Raw genomic sequence first — 20954 nt, forward strand, 5'->3', positions numbered from 1 at the left:
CATTGAGGTCCACAATGTTTGACTGTAGTGTAAAAATAATATTGACCAACAGAGTTGTACTTCATCTTTGTACTTCCAAACAAGGTAGGAATGCTCTCTGTTGAAACATTTACTCGGGAAACTTTCACCACTCCTACCTGAGGTGTGAACGTGAATTAACCTGTGAAGTGCTTTGTGACCTGCTTAAGTAGAAAAAATAAAAATACATGCGAGAACAATTCTTTGCTCTCAGGGTGCCTGGAGGTTTCCAGAGTTTCTAGATGATTAACTGGAAGGAAGAGCTTTCTCTCATGCGGCGAAGGATCCCACTTTCAGTTCGGGGGACTGCGTCGTAATTACTGCTACGTCACGAAAATTCAATTCAATCAAACGCGTTGATATTCACACCTGCCCTGTATCAACAGGTAAATCAAGTAATATTTGTAAAGACCGATTCCACATATCATCGAGTTGAAATACCGTCACTGTATAAAAGCCACCAAAAATAGTAATGTGACTCTCGGAGCATTAACATTGACCCCTTTTACCTTTCAATAATAACAAGCCTTCAGATTTCCTGCAAAGCTGCTGAATGGATTAAATATCTTATTCAGAAATTTTATTTTATTTTAAAATTAATTTTTAATTTTATTGAGGATTTTTTTTTGTATTTTGCAAGTGATAAGAACTAGTTTCTCATCTACGAGCCGTTATGTTATTACTGTGCGTTGGTGTGAATGACATAAAATCAGGCATCACCTCTACAAACCATCTGCTATTTAATTTGTCTTCATTACTCGGCATAGTAATGAGGGAAAAATGCAGATTATGCTCAACTTATTCGTCATGGAAGTGTTATTTTCCTGTTTTTATGAGGGGTAAATCATTGTAATCAATTCTGGAACTTCTAATCGTTGTTTTTCTTTATCTAAATATCCGGTTAAAAACCTCACGATGTTAAAAGTTAGATTTTTTTCTCACACTTTTGATTAGAAAAGCTAAATATCTCTCAACTTTTACTGGAACAATTGGTATCTTAGTGTTCCTAGTCCCTCGGGTGTTGGAATGTGTGAAAATGGGACAAGTATGCAGACAAATTTTTGACATCTTTGTCCAGGTTGGACGAGCTCTTTCTCACATATACCTATATGATTTTCGTTTCTTTTTTTTTTTTTTCCATAAGAACCCGACCATCCACCCACCATGTCTGCTGCCTGCCAGGCTTGCCAGTAGCAAAGCAATCAAAGTTATATATTATTTGGCTTGAAGTCGCAGGACTGATCTTTATGGATTGGGAATGTGCCGAAAAAGGGGGGGGTTGGACGAAGATGCCTTTATGTTAATGGTTTCTACAGATTCCGATCCTCTGTCTTTTTCCAGTCTCTCAGTCACACAGCACTGATTAAATCATGAAACTGAGGTTGTGTTGATCTGCATGCTCCATATGCAAAGCTGCTCATCTAACGAAGAGCTTCAAAACTCCTCAAACAAATTCTAATGGACCTGCCACGGGATTACCGATTCAATCACCTTCCGCCATATGAACTGAATATTTAAGAATGAGATCAGAGTTCAAGTTGGAACAATAAAAGAAATTGCATGGAAATAAGTTAATAGGCTTTTCATTTCTCAGACAAAAGACCAAGCAGGACTACTCCACATGTCTGGTGAGGGGAGATTACAAAAAAACCACAGGAGGAGACAGGGCTCATCAACCGAGCCTCTCACAGTGGCTGAAATATCTTCCCGCAATAACCACACGCGTTATGGTACATTCTGTACGTGCACATGTCTGGCAAGGCGGCAAACGGAGACTCCCACCGCGAATCAATCATTTACTACACTATCAATATCTCATCTGCATGCAAAGCCAGCGACGAGGCGATTCAAACGGTACGTCAGGGCGCAACGTTTAGTCACAGACTCGATATTTCATCGCCCACTGGAGCTCTTTGAATCCAAATTGGCCACCTAATGACGTTCTGCATTGATGTTCACGAGGAACCAAAAGCAAACAAATTTGAGGAGTGGAGTTGGGGTTGTTTTTTTTCAAGTGATGGAGCCACAGCATCGGTGTAAAAGACACTTTGGTCCAGGGAGAATCTTTCCAATAATGATTCTTCCATATAATCAGGTTCAGAAAGCTTCAATGAGCTGGAGTGGGGGTCTGCAATCTGCAGCCTTGTGGCAGTGTTGTCTTCTCAAAGTCCGGTCTGAGTTTAGGTTCAGTTATATAAAAGATACCTAATACTCAACACTTATTTTTACATCTATCACTATCGTTTATTTTTGCACTCCATGATTTTTTTTCCATTGTTATGACTAAACTCTGCGCTCAAATGTTACTAATTGCAGAACTTTGTTTTCATAATTGCAACATAAACTGTTTTTGTTTAAATAGCATCACGGTAGAAAAAACTGTGTGCGTTTTCGAAGATTAAGAGCAAATAAAATCAGTTTTGTTTGTCTTCTTGTCTGGTAGAGGTTGGCGCAATAATGAACAAATGAATGAATTAATGAGAATTCTTTTCTTTTAATAAATAGAAGCTTTATTTTAGCTTTATTTTTGTAAATGCAACTGTGAGTCTGTGTCCCTGAAGTGACAGAGGAACTCCTCCGCAGCACACTGTGTACATACAAGTAAATATGGCTCCTACATGCTACAGTACACATTTCCAAGGTGGCCTTTTGTGAAACAGTGGCTGCAACATCTGTTCAGGAGGTACAGGACGTGTGGAGGCAGTTCATTTAAAAATAGGTTGGCACATCACAGCCATATAGCCACCAGAACACTTGGTTCACACAGTGCTGCTTACTGGAAATTTCTAAAAGTTAGTCAAATATGCTGATTATTATTTTCATTATTAACTCAAAGGGGAGTGAGTCTGGCTCTGCAGGTTTCCTCCTGTTAGAAGGGAACATTTCCTTCCCTCCATTGCCTCTGCTTGCTCACGTAATATTGCTGGGTTTTACTCAGTAAAAGTGCCTTGAAGGGGCTGTGCTGTATTCAGCGCTATTTAAAGAAAATTGAACTGAATTGAACACATGTGCAGAATTGCATCGCCTCATTGATGTAACAGGTCACATGAACTGCGACGTGAGCATTCAGACTGAGGACACGCTGAAGAACATCAGACACAATCACATCAATTTTAGGTCTAAATACCAAAACGACCTGGGTCGGATTTGACTGTTATAGAAGAATCTGACATGTGCCACATATGAGCAAAAAAGTTGAATTTGGACAACTTTTGCTTAGAATATAAATGTAGCCTTAGTCTCTCCCCTTCATATGGATGATCACAATTACTATATGTAACTGAATCACCAACAATTCTGAACCTCACAGAGACCCTGCTGCTGTGTTACTGTTGATTGTTTGAGATTGAAATTCGAGCTTTGTTGCCCCTTTTCATACATCCTTTGTGAGGTTGTTTGATTTCACACTGATCAGCCACATTATACTGACGAACTGTTTTCTGGAGGGATTTTATCCGGTTAGAAAAAAATTGTGACTCTAGATGACGGAATCTGATCACCTCCAAAAATGTTTCGTGTTCACTATTTGCGATGGTCGGTATCTATCGAAAGTGGTCAATAATAAACAGAAGACTGAACGATTGTGGCTCACCGAGCTGCAGAAAACCGACGTGGCTCTTGACAGAATGTTGTCACATTGCAGTTTGTTTAGCTTTAACTAACAGTGACGTACTGGTCTGCAGGAAAAAGAACTAACTGGATCACATGGGATAAATGTCTTGCAATGTCATTTTCATCCTCCGCAGTTGAATGTCCATATCATTACAGTTCCACGCTACCTCATAAATGTGGTAGCACAAAATGTTGGCTCGACTTCCGCTTGACTACAGCAGAATTTATTGCAGCTACAGAAGCTGCAGGACTGGAAAGCAGAAAATTTCCCTCTGCCAAACTAGCATATCATTATTTAGCTACTCTCATGTACAACAAGCTTTCACACACGAGACAGTTATACAGCTACATTTTATCCATCACTACAACAATCTGTATTCTGGCTTTGGCACCGGTAAAATCCCATTCCTAATCCAACCTATATACAGTAGCTGTGATTGCCATTTTCCAACCACAATGCTGCCAATGCATCAACTAGGTCTATTTGATCCACCAAAGAAAAGGGGGAAAATTCAATAGGCAGGAACTTGGTAATTTTGGCACAACCACAAAAAAAATGTTCTATTTTTTATTTTATTTTTTGCCTCATTAGTCACATGAATCCTGAAATAGCAAAATTGTCTCCACAGATTCGGGTTGCTGGCATGAGCCAATCCTGACATCATCACAGGACCGTTGGCGTAGCAACAGACTTTCATTCATTTTCTTTTCCATGTTCAGGATAATCTCTGGATATGCCAGGATTACAGTGAGTCGAGGGAAAGGCAACACGTGCACTGTATTGTTTAGTTTTTTTTTACTAGCTGCTTGAATGTGTTGAATATTTCCTCGTATTGCTAATATGTTGCCGTTCAAACATAACTCCTGGACAAAACTATTCGGAAGAGTAAAAGCACGGGTCACATTGTGGCCAACTGCGAGCAGTTTGTGAGGGAAAGACAAAAACCCATTTCACATGGCTGGTCTGAGTTGTTGGCTCGGTGGGCCGTCGTTAACGCGGGATTCATCTGTTGCACAACCATCTTCACCTATGAAACATGGCTTCGCCGCACGGGGTATTGTGAAAGCGCAATTCCTGGAGCAACTCGCCCCTGTCACGCCTTCTGCATTGCCCACATGGTTGGCCTTCAACGCTCAGATTCTGTTCCCTATTTGTCCAGTGCCCGTAGTTAGCCGGGCTGAAAGCTTAGAGGAAAGGGTGAAGCGTTTCCCGGTGAGGTGATTTTGGGGCTTTGCAGGGTCTGACAGATACCACGGCCGCAGCTACCGGGTACAAGCCAAAACGCAAAACGCAGGGTGTAACCTGTGGGGTAACCTGCCAGGTCTGCAGCGTCAGCCTGGGGCCTGCGGTTCAGAGGAGGTCTGGGGCATGACGGAGGGTTGGGTCAAAGGGCACGCTGTGGCAGTTCAGTTATTCGGGGTAAAAGAGGACAGACTGGGAGGCGAATCGTAACGATTTTCAAAGCGGTCAGCACGCATGAGAGCGTAGTAGCGCGTGAGAGCTTGATGCCGGCATGGCGGGGGGGGGTAATGAACACATGTTGGCGACTGCCAGTTTTGGCAGAAGTTTCAGGATCACAAAAGGGAAAGTGAAAGAGAACACAATCAGCTGTAAGTCCAAGGACTGATCCAAGACCGTTATTTTTTTTTTTTTTAGTACTTTTCATATCAACTTCATGCAGACGCAATACAAAGCAAACAGAAGTCGTAGCTCGAAAACAACTGAGGTTACTGATTTGCCAAAAGTGGCACTCACTGCTTTGGCCATTTAAATTTGTGGAAGGCACATTGTTATATTTCTAAAGGTTTCTGTGTACACAGTGTTGCTATGTTGCTGAAATCTGCTAACAAGCAAGCTAATGACCTGATGGACTGTTGAAGCCACAGTATAACGCGCACTTAATCCAGTTACGATCAAATTGGCAACCAGCGACGCTTCAGACAAACTCGTTATTGTAAGCTGGGCGGAAAACAAACATGAGTCACGCTGGTCTACATAAACGCGACAAAAAAGTGGCTTCTTCATCTCCCGCTGCTCTCATAACACTACCTGCTTGGTGTGAAAAGACAACTGAAATAAACAGACAGCTTGGGGGAGTTGGGGGGGGGGGTGGCTTTAAATTGAGGATTAAACCAACAGGTGAGGCAGCCAGGAACCTGGTGGGATAATCACTGTAATTAATATCAAGTATACCAGACGGTGATATTGCATATCTCATATGTGAAAGACACGATATAAAGAAATCCAATTTACATACACACATCATCATTCACCCCATATTAAGCCAATGGGTCTGTTTATGCATAGTTTACTGGTTTCAATTATAGTAAGTTATTAAAATGTATGACATGTGACAGAGAGGTCTCGGGGCATCGTGAGATAGCGGTTAACCCTCTCATGGCATAAAAGCTCTTATTTGAGTCCAGGTTGGCATGTTTGGCATCTAGAAATATGCATTTGAGGTTAGGTAGTGTCTCTACGAAGCCCGTAGAGGTTAATCCGAGTGTGTTTATCTCGGTTTTCCCTGCAGTGGACTGTCGATCACTGTATGGTGTTCATTCCCTCATTGTTCAGCATCTTTGAACCCAAGTTGGATAAGGTTCTTATGGAAGACGGAAGTTTAATGGCTGTCACGACGATACAGATTTTGCATTTGAATAAGAAGATTTGAGGACTAACATGAGCACTTGTAACACAAAAGTGTATTTAATGAAACCCTTTTTGAGACTCTTATTATTTTCTGAATTCAAGACACCTGAAAACTCTCCTTGGCTTGTTCCATTTTTTTAAGTGTGTTGCTCCAACTAGCGAATCAGAAATCAAACCCTGTATAGTGTCATCGGGGGTTTAGCCAATCCCAATGAAGGTAGGCCTCCCCCCTTTGACTCCTCCCACAATTAGGCAGCTCTGCTTTGGCACATGGCGCCATGAGAAGAAGTACTTCCCCCTCTTCCCAAGATGGGCATGTGTGGGCGGAGCCAGTCCAGCTCACACAGACACAGCAGATTCTGAATGCAGCTCCTATGAGCCAATATTCAAATGGAGGAAAATCAAGGAAAAGCTGGATTTTAGGCAATAAACTATTCAACAATGTTAAATAGCTGTATAATATGACCCTTTTAACCCCCAACTGCTCAGGAACCCCACCACTTAATTTCACACCATAGATACACTACGTCAATGTGGATACTTTCAGGTTGTGACTGAAATGAAAAGTTAATAACCAATCAGGCACATTTCACTGATTCTGATTACAGTCCTGTGAGTCTGAGGAGCTTTTGACATCTCGTCAGGTCGGTAGCTCGCCTCTGAATATGAAAATATAAAGTAATAGCGTGCAAGAGAGACCTACAATTCACACCGGCAAAGCAATTTAACTTTAAACTGCCTCAAGTTAACTGGCAAAAGTTTCAATCACAGGGAGTGATTATAATTGAGGGTTTTGAATCATTCTCAGTGAAACAAGGTTTATTTCTATGTGTTCAATATGACGCTGGAGTGGGCCCATGTTATTTTACTGATTAGGGTGCTTTTTGGTTGTTGATGTGTCATTCAGTGAAAGCAGCTGCAGCAGCATAAGGCTCAGACAATCGCCTACATATTGTATACCTAGTCTTCTACAATATACACAGGGCTATACATGTATGACTGGTCCACAGAGTGGGGAAACCTGCAAATAGATCACATAAAATCAATCTTTGCCATCAGACGGGTGTTCTTCGTGTATTTATTTTCTAAGAATTTTATTATGAATGTGCTTCGTATGTGCATTCAAGCAATCACTTTTAAATCACCAAACAAGGTACATTCTAAGTTTAAACTATGCATGAACATGTGCACCGCCGTAATGATGGGTATTTACTTGGCATTAAGAATCACTGAGAACAATTTACTGCTGTAACGTCTGCAGAACAAATTAGTGTTTGAAAAGTAACTGATTAACACCTTTGGAAAGTAGCCACAGATTCTCTGCCAGTACGACCACACACACATATATATATATACACATATATAAAAGCACACATATACAAAACTTCCTGTTTATTTTTGCAGACAATGTGCCTACAAAGCATGAACACATCTGCTCGTATTCAGTAAGAAAAAAAGATCATCATCAACAACCACGACAAATACAGTTACTTGCATTTGCATACAGAAGAATGGAAATTGGGAATCGAAGCAGAAAGCTCCTCTCTTTCACCCTGTATTGCAAAAAAAAAAAAAAAAAAAGAGTTTTTCTTCAGAAAAAGAAGGAGCTGTCCCTGGCTCAGGCCGGCTCCTTTTCCTGTCAATATTTCCTCAAGCTGTTACAGACATTACCTGATGATTAGCCCACTTATGTAAGGATGCCACAGATAGATATCATTCAATGTAAAAGCCGAGACACACGAGTTCCAAGCGAGAAATGTTTGTTTAATTTCACATCAGAGCTGCAACTTTCCACACTCTCACCCTCTTTCTTCCTTCCTTCCTTCGTTCCTCTTTCTTTCCACTGCCCTTCTCTCTTAGGAGGATTAACCCTAACCTCTATGATCTTGAAGCATTTAGCCCCGATTGCTCCCCCTTCAGCCCTCCTGAGGACATCCACCACCTTCGCCTCAAGAAAACCTGCTCGCAGCATTCTCCCCTTTCTGAAAATATTTTTCCACTGCCCCGTACAAACCATGAGGGCCTTTCTTTGGATCACACACACACACACACAACCATCATCCACCACTGATTCACTCCGTTGGAGAAGCACGCTACATTTCTGAAAAGAAGACACAGAGAAATTGCTTCAGCTGTCGCCACACAAAAGAAAAGGGTTTGAAAAATGGGTTTCCGAGACAGGCACAGTGAGCGTCTCCACTTTACTTTCATTAATACTCTTGAGATGGACCATTTTCTGTGTGAGCTCTCTATCCGCTGGCTGAACATAATGAGTCGGACACGACTCAAGCCCGGTGGTCTGTCAGCCAGCGGTGGTCGTCTCAGTGCAGCCGTGCACTGGAAGGAGCCAGATATCATTATTTGCTGAAATGAGGCATTGTGATAAGAGACACAGTGGAAAAGCAAGGCAATGCAAATGAGAACGATTTATTTATTTATTCTTTTTTTATTTTATTTTTTTTTAATAACGGCGTTCCAACTAGCAAATACATTTCAGAATCATGCATCATTGGATTTATGGTCGCCTGCAAAGTATTTCTGAAATGTATATATATATATATTTTTTGCATAAATGCAGCGGGCACTGCAGGGGCCACGGGTGGCCTGAGGCCTTTATCTGCCACAAACCAAGCCTTATAATGCAGAATGAGGCCGTTCCAGCTGATACCAGAGCAGAGCACAGGACGAGGATGAGAAGAAGTTGCCTTTCCGCCTTGATGTTGGAGGATGCATCCGTAATGTAGAGTCATGCCTGGTTAGCAGCGGGGATTTAAAGGAGAGAAGCCACCCCCCCCCCCCCCCCCCCAACACTTAAAAAAAAAGAAAACACCTCCCTTCCCCCCTTTACCAAAGCTCTGAGAGCCAGTGGACGGTTTATGTCCCAGTGTAAATATATATATTTTTTTCTCTATCAAAGACACATTTTCCAACCACCGTCAGAAAGAAAGGCGGGAGCCTTTGGAGGGGGAAGACTGTGAGAAGAGAGAGAGACATTTTCCCCTTTTCTCCCCCTCTTCAGCCTACCGCTGCCTCTCCATTCGAGCAACATCTGGCACTGTTTATCACCTGGCCTGCTGGTTGAGGCAGGAGGGGAAAGACTGGGAACGGGAACACGGTGCCAACCTGAGCTCCAACACGGCAGCTCACTCGCTCTCCCTCTATTTCTGCTGTTTGGGCCGCCTTCTCTGCTTATTTTAATAACACTGTGTGATGGAAGAAATCTGGAGACAACTAGAAGGTCAAGTGTATTAGCCTGAGTTTTTAAAAGGTCAAACCGAACCAGAAAGTGAGCTGTAATGGATGTTTACAGCTGAAAGTTCTGGCAGCAATGATTGAAGTCTTTTCACACGTAAGCCAAACTTATCTAAGAAAACATATTTGCATGCATGCCTTTGGAAACCCGCCCTTTTTTTGTGACGTGTTAATGTAAACAACAGTTAACCCTTCCCAGGGCACTATTGGAAATATTTCTGGGGGGGTGTTGTTGAGGAACAGTTCAAGATTGGCTTGGTTACTTGAAAATGTACACATTATCCACGTCTTTTATGTCAAGTCGGGGAAAATAAAAAATGAAAAAAAATGTCCTATTTCAATAGAAAATGTATGGAATGGACTGAATTTGTGTAAGACATGTTTCACCTAACCCTAAAACATAAAACACAACAGTTTGGGCAAAATTATGAAGGGTTTAAACCAGCGGCATCAAGCATTTTCAGGCTTGTGTTAATTTCATATTATGGAAATGACATCAATTTGCTATTGTTATCTTGGAAGAAACAGAAAACCGTGACGAAATAATGAAATTGCTGTTGTCTTATATATATATATATATATATATAACCAACATGGTGGTCTTCTCAGTAGGTATTTCTTTTTTGTGTTTGTTGTATGTTTTTATTCTTATTGCTAATCGATTGTCAGATAGAAAGGGGCAGATCATTCTTCTTTCTGCTCCCTTTCATTCATAAGTATGGAAACCTTTGTATTCGTTGGTATTGAAATTGTTTTGTTATCTCTTTTGTCAATGAATAATAGAAAATAAAGAAAAAAAAGGGACGTATCCTTGAGGTCTAGCAAACAGTCGACATCATGGCTGTTTCAAAGCACGTTGTTGAGCACAACGGAAATACAACAAAAGACGGTGATTCACACTGATAGCATGGTCATAACTGTACAATACACCAGCAGAACAGTAAAGTATTAGACCCCCTAAAACAATGCTTCATGGCTGGACCAGCAGTTTTTAAAAAAAGATGGCTGAATGACCAACTATCTCCAAAACGTCCCATTGGAATAATGCATTTTTACCTTCAGGACTTGTTTTTAAATGAAATGTCACTTGTTAACCTCCTTTCTTTTTGTAATCATCATACAAATTACCCCAGTGGTTAGAAAGTGGCCTGATAGGCAGCTTTTTTTTTTTTTCCTGCAAATCCGATGTCAGAAAGTGACAGGCGGAAGGAGAATATAAGTAAAAGACGGCGTTCACGGGACAATGAGTCCCATTGATACAGCGGAGACAGGACCGGGTGCCTCCAGCGTGCTGAGAACGGCTGACGGTGCACAGAGGCACCATGATTAGTCTGCATTACAAATGGCTAAAACAGAGCTGTGCTCTTGCAGAGGCCACAGCATCAGCAGAGACCTTGGAACCCCTCCACTCCCGGTTTGGAGCGACTGAAATAAAACACAATGTCCATATTTCCCAGAAAACCACAACATCAACTCCAAACAAATTTCTACTTAAGAGATCTTTGTCCTTCTAAAGTATAAAATAAAAACAACCTGATTGAATCAGATCCTTGAAATCCCCAAAGCTTCATTTGTTATCTTCCTTTTTTACGTCCACTTTAATTAACACTTATTATCAATATTGCTGAAATTGGATCAAAAGTATTTTCCTCAGCCCCTGCCTCCAGACCAGTGCATTCATTCATCACTCCAGTCAAACTGTGGCTGTAAATCTAGCTCTTGATGCCATCTATAGGGCTTCAAGTGAAAATACACCAACTGTTGAGCGTGTGAAGATTTCATGACGAATATTTGCAGAAAAGTCTATCTCTTAAATAAAACCTAATTAGTCATCAGAAGGTAAATGCAGTTGAGAATATTTATCTTTACAGTTGGTTTTAACTTATTCCTGCAGCAACCATGATTTAAAACTGAGTCCAACACACTCATGATCTAGACTTAACCCGATACGCCACTTTCTTTATGTTTATACTCCAAGGATTCTCAGCTCACAGCAAAACTACCGCCGGTTTGAATTCTAACTCCGATTTCCTTCCAGAATCCAAGAACATGCATCAGATTTCTCTCGGCGAAGATGAATTGATGGACGATACGCTTCAGGCGAATTGGGCGTTTGTACATTCAGCAGGGAAACGTGAGGTACCTGTCTGTATGTGCAGATGATGATCTCTCGCAGATGGTAGTGCATGGGCGTCATGGTCTCGCTGACGGAGTCCAGGGCCATGTCCACCTCTCTCTTCATCCGGTGGCCATCCGGCAGCAGGCGCACCAGCTGCATCACCACCTGCAGGGCAGAAACGACAAATCCTCGTCATCCATACTTTCCAGGTAAAAAGTTTCAGGACCTGTATGACTCCTTAGCATCAAAGATTATTTCTTTAATGAAGAATCAGAATACTGTAGTCAGAGTAATATACTCAACCTATAAGTTTCCCACCTGTAGCTGCACTGCAATGGCAAACACAGGCCAGTAGTTGGTCTTTTAATGTGTCATTCAACATGCGGGTTCAATCCCCATCTCGTCCTGTACACACTTGAAAGTGTCCATAAGAAGACATCAAGGCACTTTGTGTGACGGAAGACCATTGGTGTGTGAATGTTTGTGTGATTGTGTAAAAAGCCGATTCAAAAAGCAGTGTCACCTTCGGCCAACACACAGCTGAGCTGTAAAGAAAGCCTCCTGTCAGTCCTGGCCTAATTCCAATATGCAAATGTGTGTCAGCATGTTCACTTACAGCGTTGACCTAGTGAAAATGGGGACACGTTCCATCAGCATGTGTGCATGATGTAAAAACCACAACACTTTGGGGCAGCGAGCTGCGAGCCAGTTCACTAAACCCGGTCGGTGGCCTCAACACAGCTGGTTCACTTCAGCCACTAATGATAACACCATGAAGGAGCCGGAGGGCAGAGCCAAACGGCCGGATCGGAGAGCAGAACAGCCCCGCGGGTGCAATCCTAGTTCCTGATTTAATGCGCGTCTGTCCTTGGGAAATAACCCAAACTGTGCCCGCTTACATCTAACCTCCTTTTCTTTGGGAGTGTATTGTGAAGCTCTGCTTTATCTTGTTTCAAGTGCAATCTACCTCCGCATTCACGAAAAGCAAAAAAAAATAAAAAATCTGATTTAGACTCGTGTTTAGTCCGAAAAGTTAATTACCTAGAAGTTGTGGTGAAGTTATTCATGCTTCCAGTTCATTAGTTTTTGTTCAAATTCTCTTACGGTCTAGTAGTGCTTCAGATGATCAATATTGATATATCATTAAAACATTAAAGACAGTTGGTTGATTTCCTACATTTTCTCACCTAAAATTCATGAGGTTACATCTTGATAAGGTAAAAAATTATTATTAAGCTCTTATCAAAGTCATTTTTCCTACTTTGAGCAGCAGACATATGTCATCATGTTTTATCATCTACTTGTTCATTCACGCTTACGGCGTTACACAACAAATGATTACCATCCACGTGGATGCATGTTTGGATGCGGGGGAGGAATTCAGATCACTATTCAGTCATTATTATCTTTAGCTTCATAAAACTACAAGATGGTGTCATGCTGGAGTATATTGCGAGGTCTTTCTGTTGCTTGTAAAATCCAAAAATGGCTGCAAAACAAAAAAACACAACATTTTTTGGTTCATTACCATATAAAATGACAGAACCTCAATGTCCTGGTGTTAATACTGGTAGCAGGTGGTTTCCTAAACCAAATCACTAGACTTGATATGGTGTGAATAAAATCTATAGTAATAATAAACAAATTGAAATAAATATGTAAAATGATTTTTGAACTTTTTGAACAACTACCTTAATAGGTAGACAACTACAACAACAACTGCCTGAGCACTTAGTGCTCAGGCAGCAAAATACAAGAATCTGTTTATAACTTGTGGTGCTTTTGCTTTTAGGTAACTGTAATGTACCGCAACTTAACACCGCCTGTAAAACACTTTGGTCTGTGCTGATCGCTGGCAACTCTCTATACAAGAGTGGTCAAACAAGCTGTGGAGCGAAACCGGCTAACAAGAGAGTTTAATCACTTGGCAATGTGCAAAAAAGAACAAAAAAAGACGATCAACTGTCCTTTTTGCAATTAAAGTCACTGCAGTTCCTGATTTGTCCACTGGGGGTGGACCAGTATTACACTATAGGTCCTAAAGCAGACTGAGACCCAAAACTAACAGCAGATGGCAGCAATACCTTTATCTGAGTTATAAGTAATGCAGCAGTGAAAGGCATCAATTCTATTGTCAGTAAATTAGTATCACCATTGAAGCGTTTCCACGGAGGGGATTTTGCTGAAGCATGCGTGCAGAAGTCCACACATTAGTCTGAAGACTGAGAAACATTTTCAGATTATAAAATCTGTTATTTCTCAAAGAAATATTTGCAAAGTAAATGCATTTGAACATTTTCACCATGGAGTTTTCACTAAAACAAACCTTTACATGCTGTATTTATGGGCAATGGATCCATTTTTGAGAAAATGTCAGCTTTAAGTCTATTTTTCACAACAATCCCTTTTATGTCTGCACAGTGATAACCAGATCACACAACACTGTGTCATACCAGGACTTTCTATATCACACTGGGGGAGTATCATCTACCACACAATCCTCCACAAGTGGTGCTTTGGACCTCACAGCTATAGCAACACTATTTTAGGCAGAAAACACAGCAGCGATAGCAACATCACACATCCTTCAGAGGCTGAATTGAAAGCAGGACGTTTCTGCGGTGACCGCTCCATGTATCCCAGGAACTCCAGAGGCCGCTCCGCTGCGACTGGCATGCGGCATTGTGCTGCCCGCCGAGTGCAGCCTCTTTCAGTGTGTTCATGTTTACTGTGCTGAGGAGGGAGCCAGCAGGTTCCAATCACTGATTCATTGTCACGGCTCCGATCAAGAAAAAACACCCGAAAGCCCGAATTCACTGCCCCATTCAGAGCAGAGGAGAAAGGCTCTGGCTTCTGGCTGTGTGTGCACACTGCATTTAATCACAAATGCAAACTGAGCGTTAAGGAATACTGAAAAGGGCCGAGCACCTCCCCTTTAATATAAGAACAACAGCGTTCATTGTCTGTCTGGAGGAGCTGGTGATGTTATTTACTTAAGACGTTTCAAGTAAATCTGAGTCGCACTAGATGTCAACAATGCGCTTGAGAACAGATGTACCAGCCACAACCATAAAAACATATTAATTGACTCAACTTCCTTTAATATCTGCTTTAACAACAAAAACTAGTGCACCAGAGGTTAAGGCGTTTTATTTTCCAGCAGCGGTTGCACAAACACACACAAGTGCTACTCCAGAAATCTCCGCTTCATCAGCAGAGAGCTTGAGAGTGTTTGAGTATTGAAGTACAGGCTGTCCTCTTTTTATTGCAAACAGAATAAATTTAAAAGCCGTGGGACCACAATACCGCCGCTGTCACACAGATCTGAACACAGTGTGATAGAAGCTTCTTTAATAAAGTTTTATGAGGTTAACGATAGCTGTGTTTACCCAAATATAAGATGGGATCATTTGTTTTCTTGAATCGCATCTGAAAAAGTGCGGCCGTCTTATATTGGGCTCTTAAATTCAGCTCCTGCATGAGCGAAACAACAGATTGGAAGTGATTCAAGGTGTCGTCAGGTGGGATTACTGATCAGTGACTAAGGCTCCGTTCACACCGCAGGTCTTGATGCTCAATTTGGCTGGGATCCGATTTTTTTACATGATCATTTAAAAATGCGACCCGCCATGTGAACGTGTTTGGACCGGATGTTTGCGGGTCCCAGGGCACAGAAGACGACGTGAAGTCACGCCGAGCACGCCATTCACGCATGGCTTTTAACAGCTTTTAACATGGCGGAGCCGCTTCCTGTGGCACTTATCCCTGACGTCAGTCTCATGTCAATGACGAAGAAGTTGCATGTAGAAAAATATCAGAATTGGTACCACGTATCAACAAGGCCTGGGTCTGATGTGAAAAAAAAATCAAAATTGGCACTTTCACACAAAACAGGTCGGATATGAGTCACTTGTGAGTAAAAAAATCTGAATTGGGTTGCATTATCCTGCCGTGTGAACGATGCCTAAGTGACCGTAGTGAGGGGATGAGAAGAAAGCTACAGGTGCTGGACATCGGTGATAACAAGGCTTTAAGAGATGACATGAGAATAGCATGTCTTAGATCTTCTAGTCACTTTTAGACATGATTAAATGTTTTGGGAATTGAAGTTTTAAAAATGTACATACCTCAAATTCTCCCTTTGTGTACTTGGCATCAGGAACACTCACTATCTCGTCATCGGCAAACTCTGGTAAACCCTTCAAAGTAGAAATGTCAAGTTAAAGTGACATAACGTACAACTTACAGGCCTTATTGGATGTGCAGAGAACTTTCTTACATTAAAGTGCCAGAGAGTCAGAACGGAGACGACCATGGCGGTGGTCGTCCTGCCTTTGCCATTGGAGCAGTTGAAAACAAAGGCTGAGTGGGAATCCTCAGCTAAGACACTCTTCATGGCCTCCAGAAGCTTATCAAAGTCCTTCAGAACAACAACATAAACAGAGATTATGTGAGAATTTGCCGAGACAACATGACAACAAAACCGGTTTGCTGACATTTTTATAATATATTTGCAGTATTATTACCGTCATCAAAGTAAATTCATGAACAGAAATCATATTTAAATTTCCTACTGAGTGCATGCTGAGTAATTGTTTGACAGTATCGTCAACTACCACTAGATGGAGTACGAGTCTCAGTCATTCTTGACTCTCCTGATTCAAAACAGCCACAGGAGGATCCGTGTTTACATGTTGATCTGCATGTGTTTACACATGTGTTTACACAGCCCTTCACTTCATTACCTCCTCCCTGGGTGCGCTGCAGTCTGGGAGAGGGACGCGTTTGTACACCAGCCCTTGGTGGGAGCTTTTATGCAGGTTGAAAATCTCCTGCACCGTCTGGCAGCTTTTAAACATCTTCATTTGTTTCTCCTGCTCCAGCACCACCTCCAGCCACTTCTGAGCCCGGAGAAGTTCCTCCTTCAGGGACGTCTCGAGTTTCTAAAGGTCGGGGGGGGGGGGGGGGGGGGGGGGTGTAGTCAGTGTTTACTGTAACTGCTGGGGGGAAAAAAAGAAAGCATCAGAAAGAATAAAAGCTCCTTTTACCTCTAAGACACCAGAGGATAGAACTGGGATGTGCTGGTCCAGAGATGAGGGCTCCCTCAGAGTGAAAATCTGTCCATTTCCTTCTACAACTAACTCCTCCTGCAAGTTGACCCACAGCACGTGGCTGTGCTTCCTCTTCTCATCCGTCAAATGGGCCAAAACTGCCCCGGTTGCCTGCACACACACACACACACACACACACCATTAGAGCAAGGAGCTGGAAATCCAGCCTGAGCATTCTGAGGTGGGTGTGTGAATCCCCACAAAATAACCATGAGTCACTCCTGAATCTACTTGTACTCGTGAATATTCTTATCACTTCCACTTGGCACGACAGCAGCTTTTACTCTCTTCACATGCACACAATAAATGGCTTTAATCTCTTTATTAGTATCAGTTTCTCCATGAAGATGATTTAGTCGTGTTCCACTGACTAACACATCGAGAGCATCCGCGTTATTTGAAGAAAGCAAGACGTGCTCATGCTGCACCTCTGATGTCGGCTGAGCCACTCCATAAACCGGCATCTTGGGCACTCGTCTGAAGTTGGCCACCTTCATCTCCTTTACTGTGCTGAGCACGTCGGGAGCCAAGTACTCGTCAGCAACCTGTGCAAACATACGCAGCCACACTTTACTCGCATAATGAGGAGTGCATTTTGAGTCACACTTGATTACAGACACTGATGGAAAAATCAGTCAGGGAGCTACATCGTGTGAGTGGGAGTCATACCAGCGCATTGTAGGGGAGCATGAGTGACAACGATGTATTGAATTACATGAATATTTTATGGCTGCATGTCTATATACTATATATTTGCAGTCATTCCATGCACGAACACATTAGTTAAGCTTGTGTATTTCTCAAGTTAATAAGCTCTGACATGGTTTGACTTCCCAGTGCAGGATATACTAAATAATTAGAGAGCATGTTCTCAGCATAAAAAAAAATTAATAAATAGAAAATATTGTGTATGTGTTGATTTCCTCACCAGGATTCGAGCTGCTTTGGTGACCAGCTCGGCCGGTGCAGACAGCTCCGACTGATCCATGCAGGCGAGAAGTCTGTACAGCCACGTGTGGCAACACATCCACTGGCTGAAGTTGCACACGAAGGCCAGAGGATACTTCGAAAACACAACATGGAAAACTTTGATTGGTTTCGTGTTAGCAGTGAGGACACTGAAAATGAGAGGGGGGAAAAAAAAACAAAAAACACACGATATCTGTACCTGCTCGTGAAGGTATGCATTAAATACAATCAAGTAAAAGTAGCACTCCAAGCTCTGCATGGTTCTGTGCAGAAAGTAGTCTTTGGTACTGCTTCCCTAAAACACAAAAGAGAAGCGTCGTTATCACCGTTGCAGCTTTGTAGCATGTCTATTTTATTTAAGAGCAAAGCCACCAACTTCGTCACTTTCAAGTTTGCATTTCTTGCCATTCAGATAATTTAAAAACGGCAAGGAACTAAATTAATTTCCCAGGTTCAGCAGGGCACAAATCTTAACACACATTGTGTGTGAACAGGACCACATATATTATAATCTAATACATAAAGAAGAAAAGAAGACATTTTAAAGTCTCACGGGGTCCAAGCTGCTCTTTTAGCTCTTGAGGCTGTGCAGCCTTCTGCCCTCCGTCAAGCTTTATTCAGCAGGATAAACATTAGGCCACACGGCGTCAACATTTGTTTAAAAAAATATATATCTATTTGGCTTTTTCAACCAGAGAAAAAGAAGACAACCAACCTGAATTTGATAATCTTCCCCGATCCCTTCAAGCTTACGCTTGTTCTCATATATTGCTTCTTTGATGTTGTGCATTTCTGAACACAGGGTGATGGCCTGGTCAACCTGTGGGGAAGAACAGAAAGTTTACTCATGAAAAATCCATCAATCAATTTTCAGTAAAACATTTCTATACATATATATATATATATATATATATATAGAGGGTGTTGATGAGTTTTACCTCCTCCATGATCTGCTGTCCATTGGGCAGCTTGTTGATCAGAGACTGGATGACCTGGAAAAGTGGTTTAGACTCGGGAGCGATCGCCTCCTCAACCCTGCATCATCAAACAATAAATTACGTCGCTTCTATTTTTTTAATAGACGTCAAAAACCTGGTCTCTGAACACATGCATGTCATTTGCGACATTTTTTCCCCCCCTGATTTCTTACTGCGGTGACGGTTGTGAATCCCTCCGAAGGCGATTCATGACCAGAGTGCCCAGGATCATCGCTAGGTTGGTGCGTCCCACGCCCACTTGGCAGCTGAAGAGCAGAGCGGGCGGCTGCCGGGACGCCTCGGTGCTGCCCAGAGACAAGCTGGGGCTCTCCTGAGGGCCAGAGCGGGTAAGACGAGATGAATGTTATCGGACGATGAAACAAACGAACATAAGATGCTGACAGGTCACTGAGGTGAGATCGACAGGATGTTATCAGAACATGGATGGATGGATGGATGGATGGATGGATGGATGGATGGATGGATCCTCAACAAGCCTTCAGTAGCTTCTAACAAGTCCTGCACATTTGTTTCTGTTATTCTACATTTTCCTCTCTCTGCTTCAGATGTGCAAAAAGAGTGAGCTCAGTTTTGGCGAGATGCAAATAAAATGAGGGAAGAACTGTGCTAATAAACCCTTTAGGTGGAAATATTCTACGAACTTCAGCAAAATGTTGCCATTTTAACCCAAAACATTCAAACTATTGGGTGTCTCTGCGATTTTGCAAAGAGTGAGTTTTACAAAAAGGACAGAGTGAAAAGCGAGTGTGGCAGTAAAGCTCTGATCCAAACACTTTGAAGGGGGAAAAAAAAAAAAAAAAAATAGAAAAGGAGTCACTTTCCAACCACAGGGAACTGGACTGGCTGCTGCACAGCAGTCCAAAAAAGGACAAAACAAGACGAAAAGAACATCCTGTGTGAGTGAAGGGCAGGACGGAAACCAGACCGGCAGATGACCAAAGAGCGGACATAAAGTGAGAACAGATTACTTTTTTTTTTTTTTTTTTTTTTCCAACTGTCACATGGTTGAGTGATCGATGTGAAAAAATATGGTTTGTGTGACCTTCTCGCTACTTGAACGAGAAAATCCAGATGCTCTGTGATATTTCGGCTACTAGTCGCACATCAATACAACACCCTAGAAGACCAAGACAAAAGGAAAGCTTAATAAGTGGATGGGAAATTTTCCTCCAAACTCACCCTGAGTATGTTAACAAAGGCGTCAAAGTCCTCTTCCAATGGCGCCCCCTCCATCGGTAGCGGTAATCTGTAGTACCTGCAAAACAACAGATCGTTACCTGGAGATGAACCTGCATTTATGTTGTGTCAATACGATTCTTATGTAGGTCACAGCACACGTCTGATTTCGAGTCCCGACGGCTGAGATACCTCATGTTGTGTTTACTAATCACATCAGATATGCCTCCTCAAACAATCCACAAGGGATGACGGAGCGATCGAAATCATGGGCTCACTTCAATAACCAACCGTGTCCCGTTTGAAAACTATCCTGCGGCTTTCAATCGAATGCAAAATATAGGACTTGGGAGGAATGCCTTCTCTTTTCTGAGCCACACGAGAACATCTCAGTGAAGCCGACTTTACTGATCTGATCGCAAACAGGATGCAGCCATCTTTCATTTTTACGCCCCCGTTTCTTGCAAAAAAAAAAAAAAAAAAAAAAAAGCAAGGCAAGGCAACCATCCCATGCACAAACAAGCGCCACTATTTTTAACCGCCCTGCATAATCTGCAGTAAGCAGCCGCAAGCAGCCGCAAGCAGCGCCGTCTGAACTCGCATGAGCCGAGGGTTAATGAAGAACAACGGAAAGAACCTGTAGGCTGGCATGGTGAACATGGGCCTCTTGTAGACCTCCTCGGTTACGTGGATGTCCTCCTCGCACACGATGGAGATCTTCTGCGGTTCATCTTTGAAGAACTCAATGTCGTTGTAGACGTAGAAGACGTTTTCATTGAGCTTGGCAAAGTCGTGAAGCTACAAAGATAGAAAAAGAAAACCGGTTTTGAGCTGCAGTCTTTATTGTACTAAAATGAGAACTCTACATTGTGACATGTAGCCAGTGGAGGAAAGAGACAACACATACATTTTGGTTCCCAAAATCAAAATGAGGTCAAACAGCTGCTGTATACACTTAAATATAGGCAATGGGACAGGGATACGCACGCACATACACTCAAAGATGCAAGTAAAGATTATGGTCCTAGAATCTACATCCAAGCGCCTCA

The 20954-nt window shown here is 42.2% G+C and overlaps 1 protein-coding gene across 5 annotated transcripts in view; it reads right to left on the reverse strand.

Moving 5' to 3' along the window:
• pald1a (phosphatase domain containing paladin 1a) overlaps positions 1 to 20954 on the reverse strand; it is a 52446-nt gene that overhangs the window by 20971 nt on the left and 10521 nt on the right. For all 5 annotated transcript variants that reach the window (XM_080463569.1, XM_080463568.1, XM_080463565.1 and 2 more), the window contains 13 exons: positions 20543 to 20703; positions 19909 to 19984; positions 18882 to 19039; positions 18670 to 18766; positions 18447 to 18551; positions 17931 to 18026; positions 17691 to 17825; positions 17191 to 17307; positions 16700 to 16873; positions 16397 to 16594; positions 15931 to 16071; positions 15779 to 15850; positions 11676 to 11816 (listed from right to left, as the gene is read on the reverse strand). In XM_080463569.1, the coding sequence (XP_080319695.1) occupies positions 11676 to 11816; positions 15779 to 15850; positions 15931 to 16071; positions 16397 to 16594; positions 16700 to 16873; positions 17191 to 17307; positions 17691 to 17825; positions 17931 to 18026; positions 18447 to 18551; positions 18670 to 18766; positions 18882 to 19039; positions 19909 to 19984; positions 20543 to 20703 (1671 nt within the window). The remainder of the gene's footprint in view (positions 1 to 11675; positions 11817 to 15778; positions 15851 to 15930; positions 16072 to 16396; positions 16595 to 16699; positions 16874 to 17190; positions 17308 to 17690; positions 17826 to 17930; positions 18027 to 18446; positions 18552 to 18669; positions 18767 to 18881; positions 19040 to 19908; positions 19985 to 20542; positions 20704 to 20954) is intronic.

This window comes from Lipophrys pholis (assembly GCF_963383615.2).
Source record: "Lipophrys pholis genome assembly, chromosome: 1".
Classification (NCBI taxonomy): Eukaryota; Metazoa; Chordata; class Actinopteri; order Blenniiformes; family Blenniidae; genus Lipophrys; species Lipophrys pholis.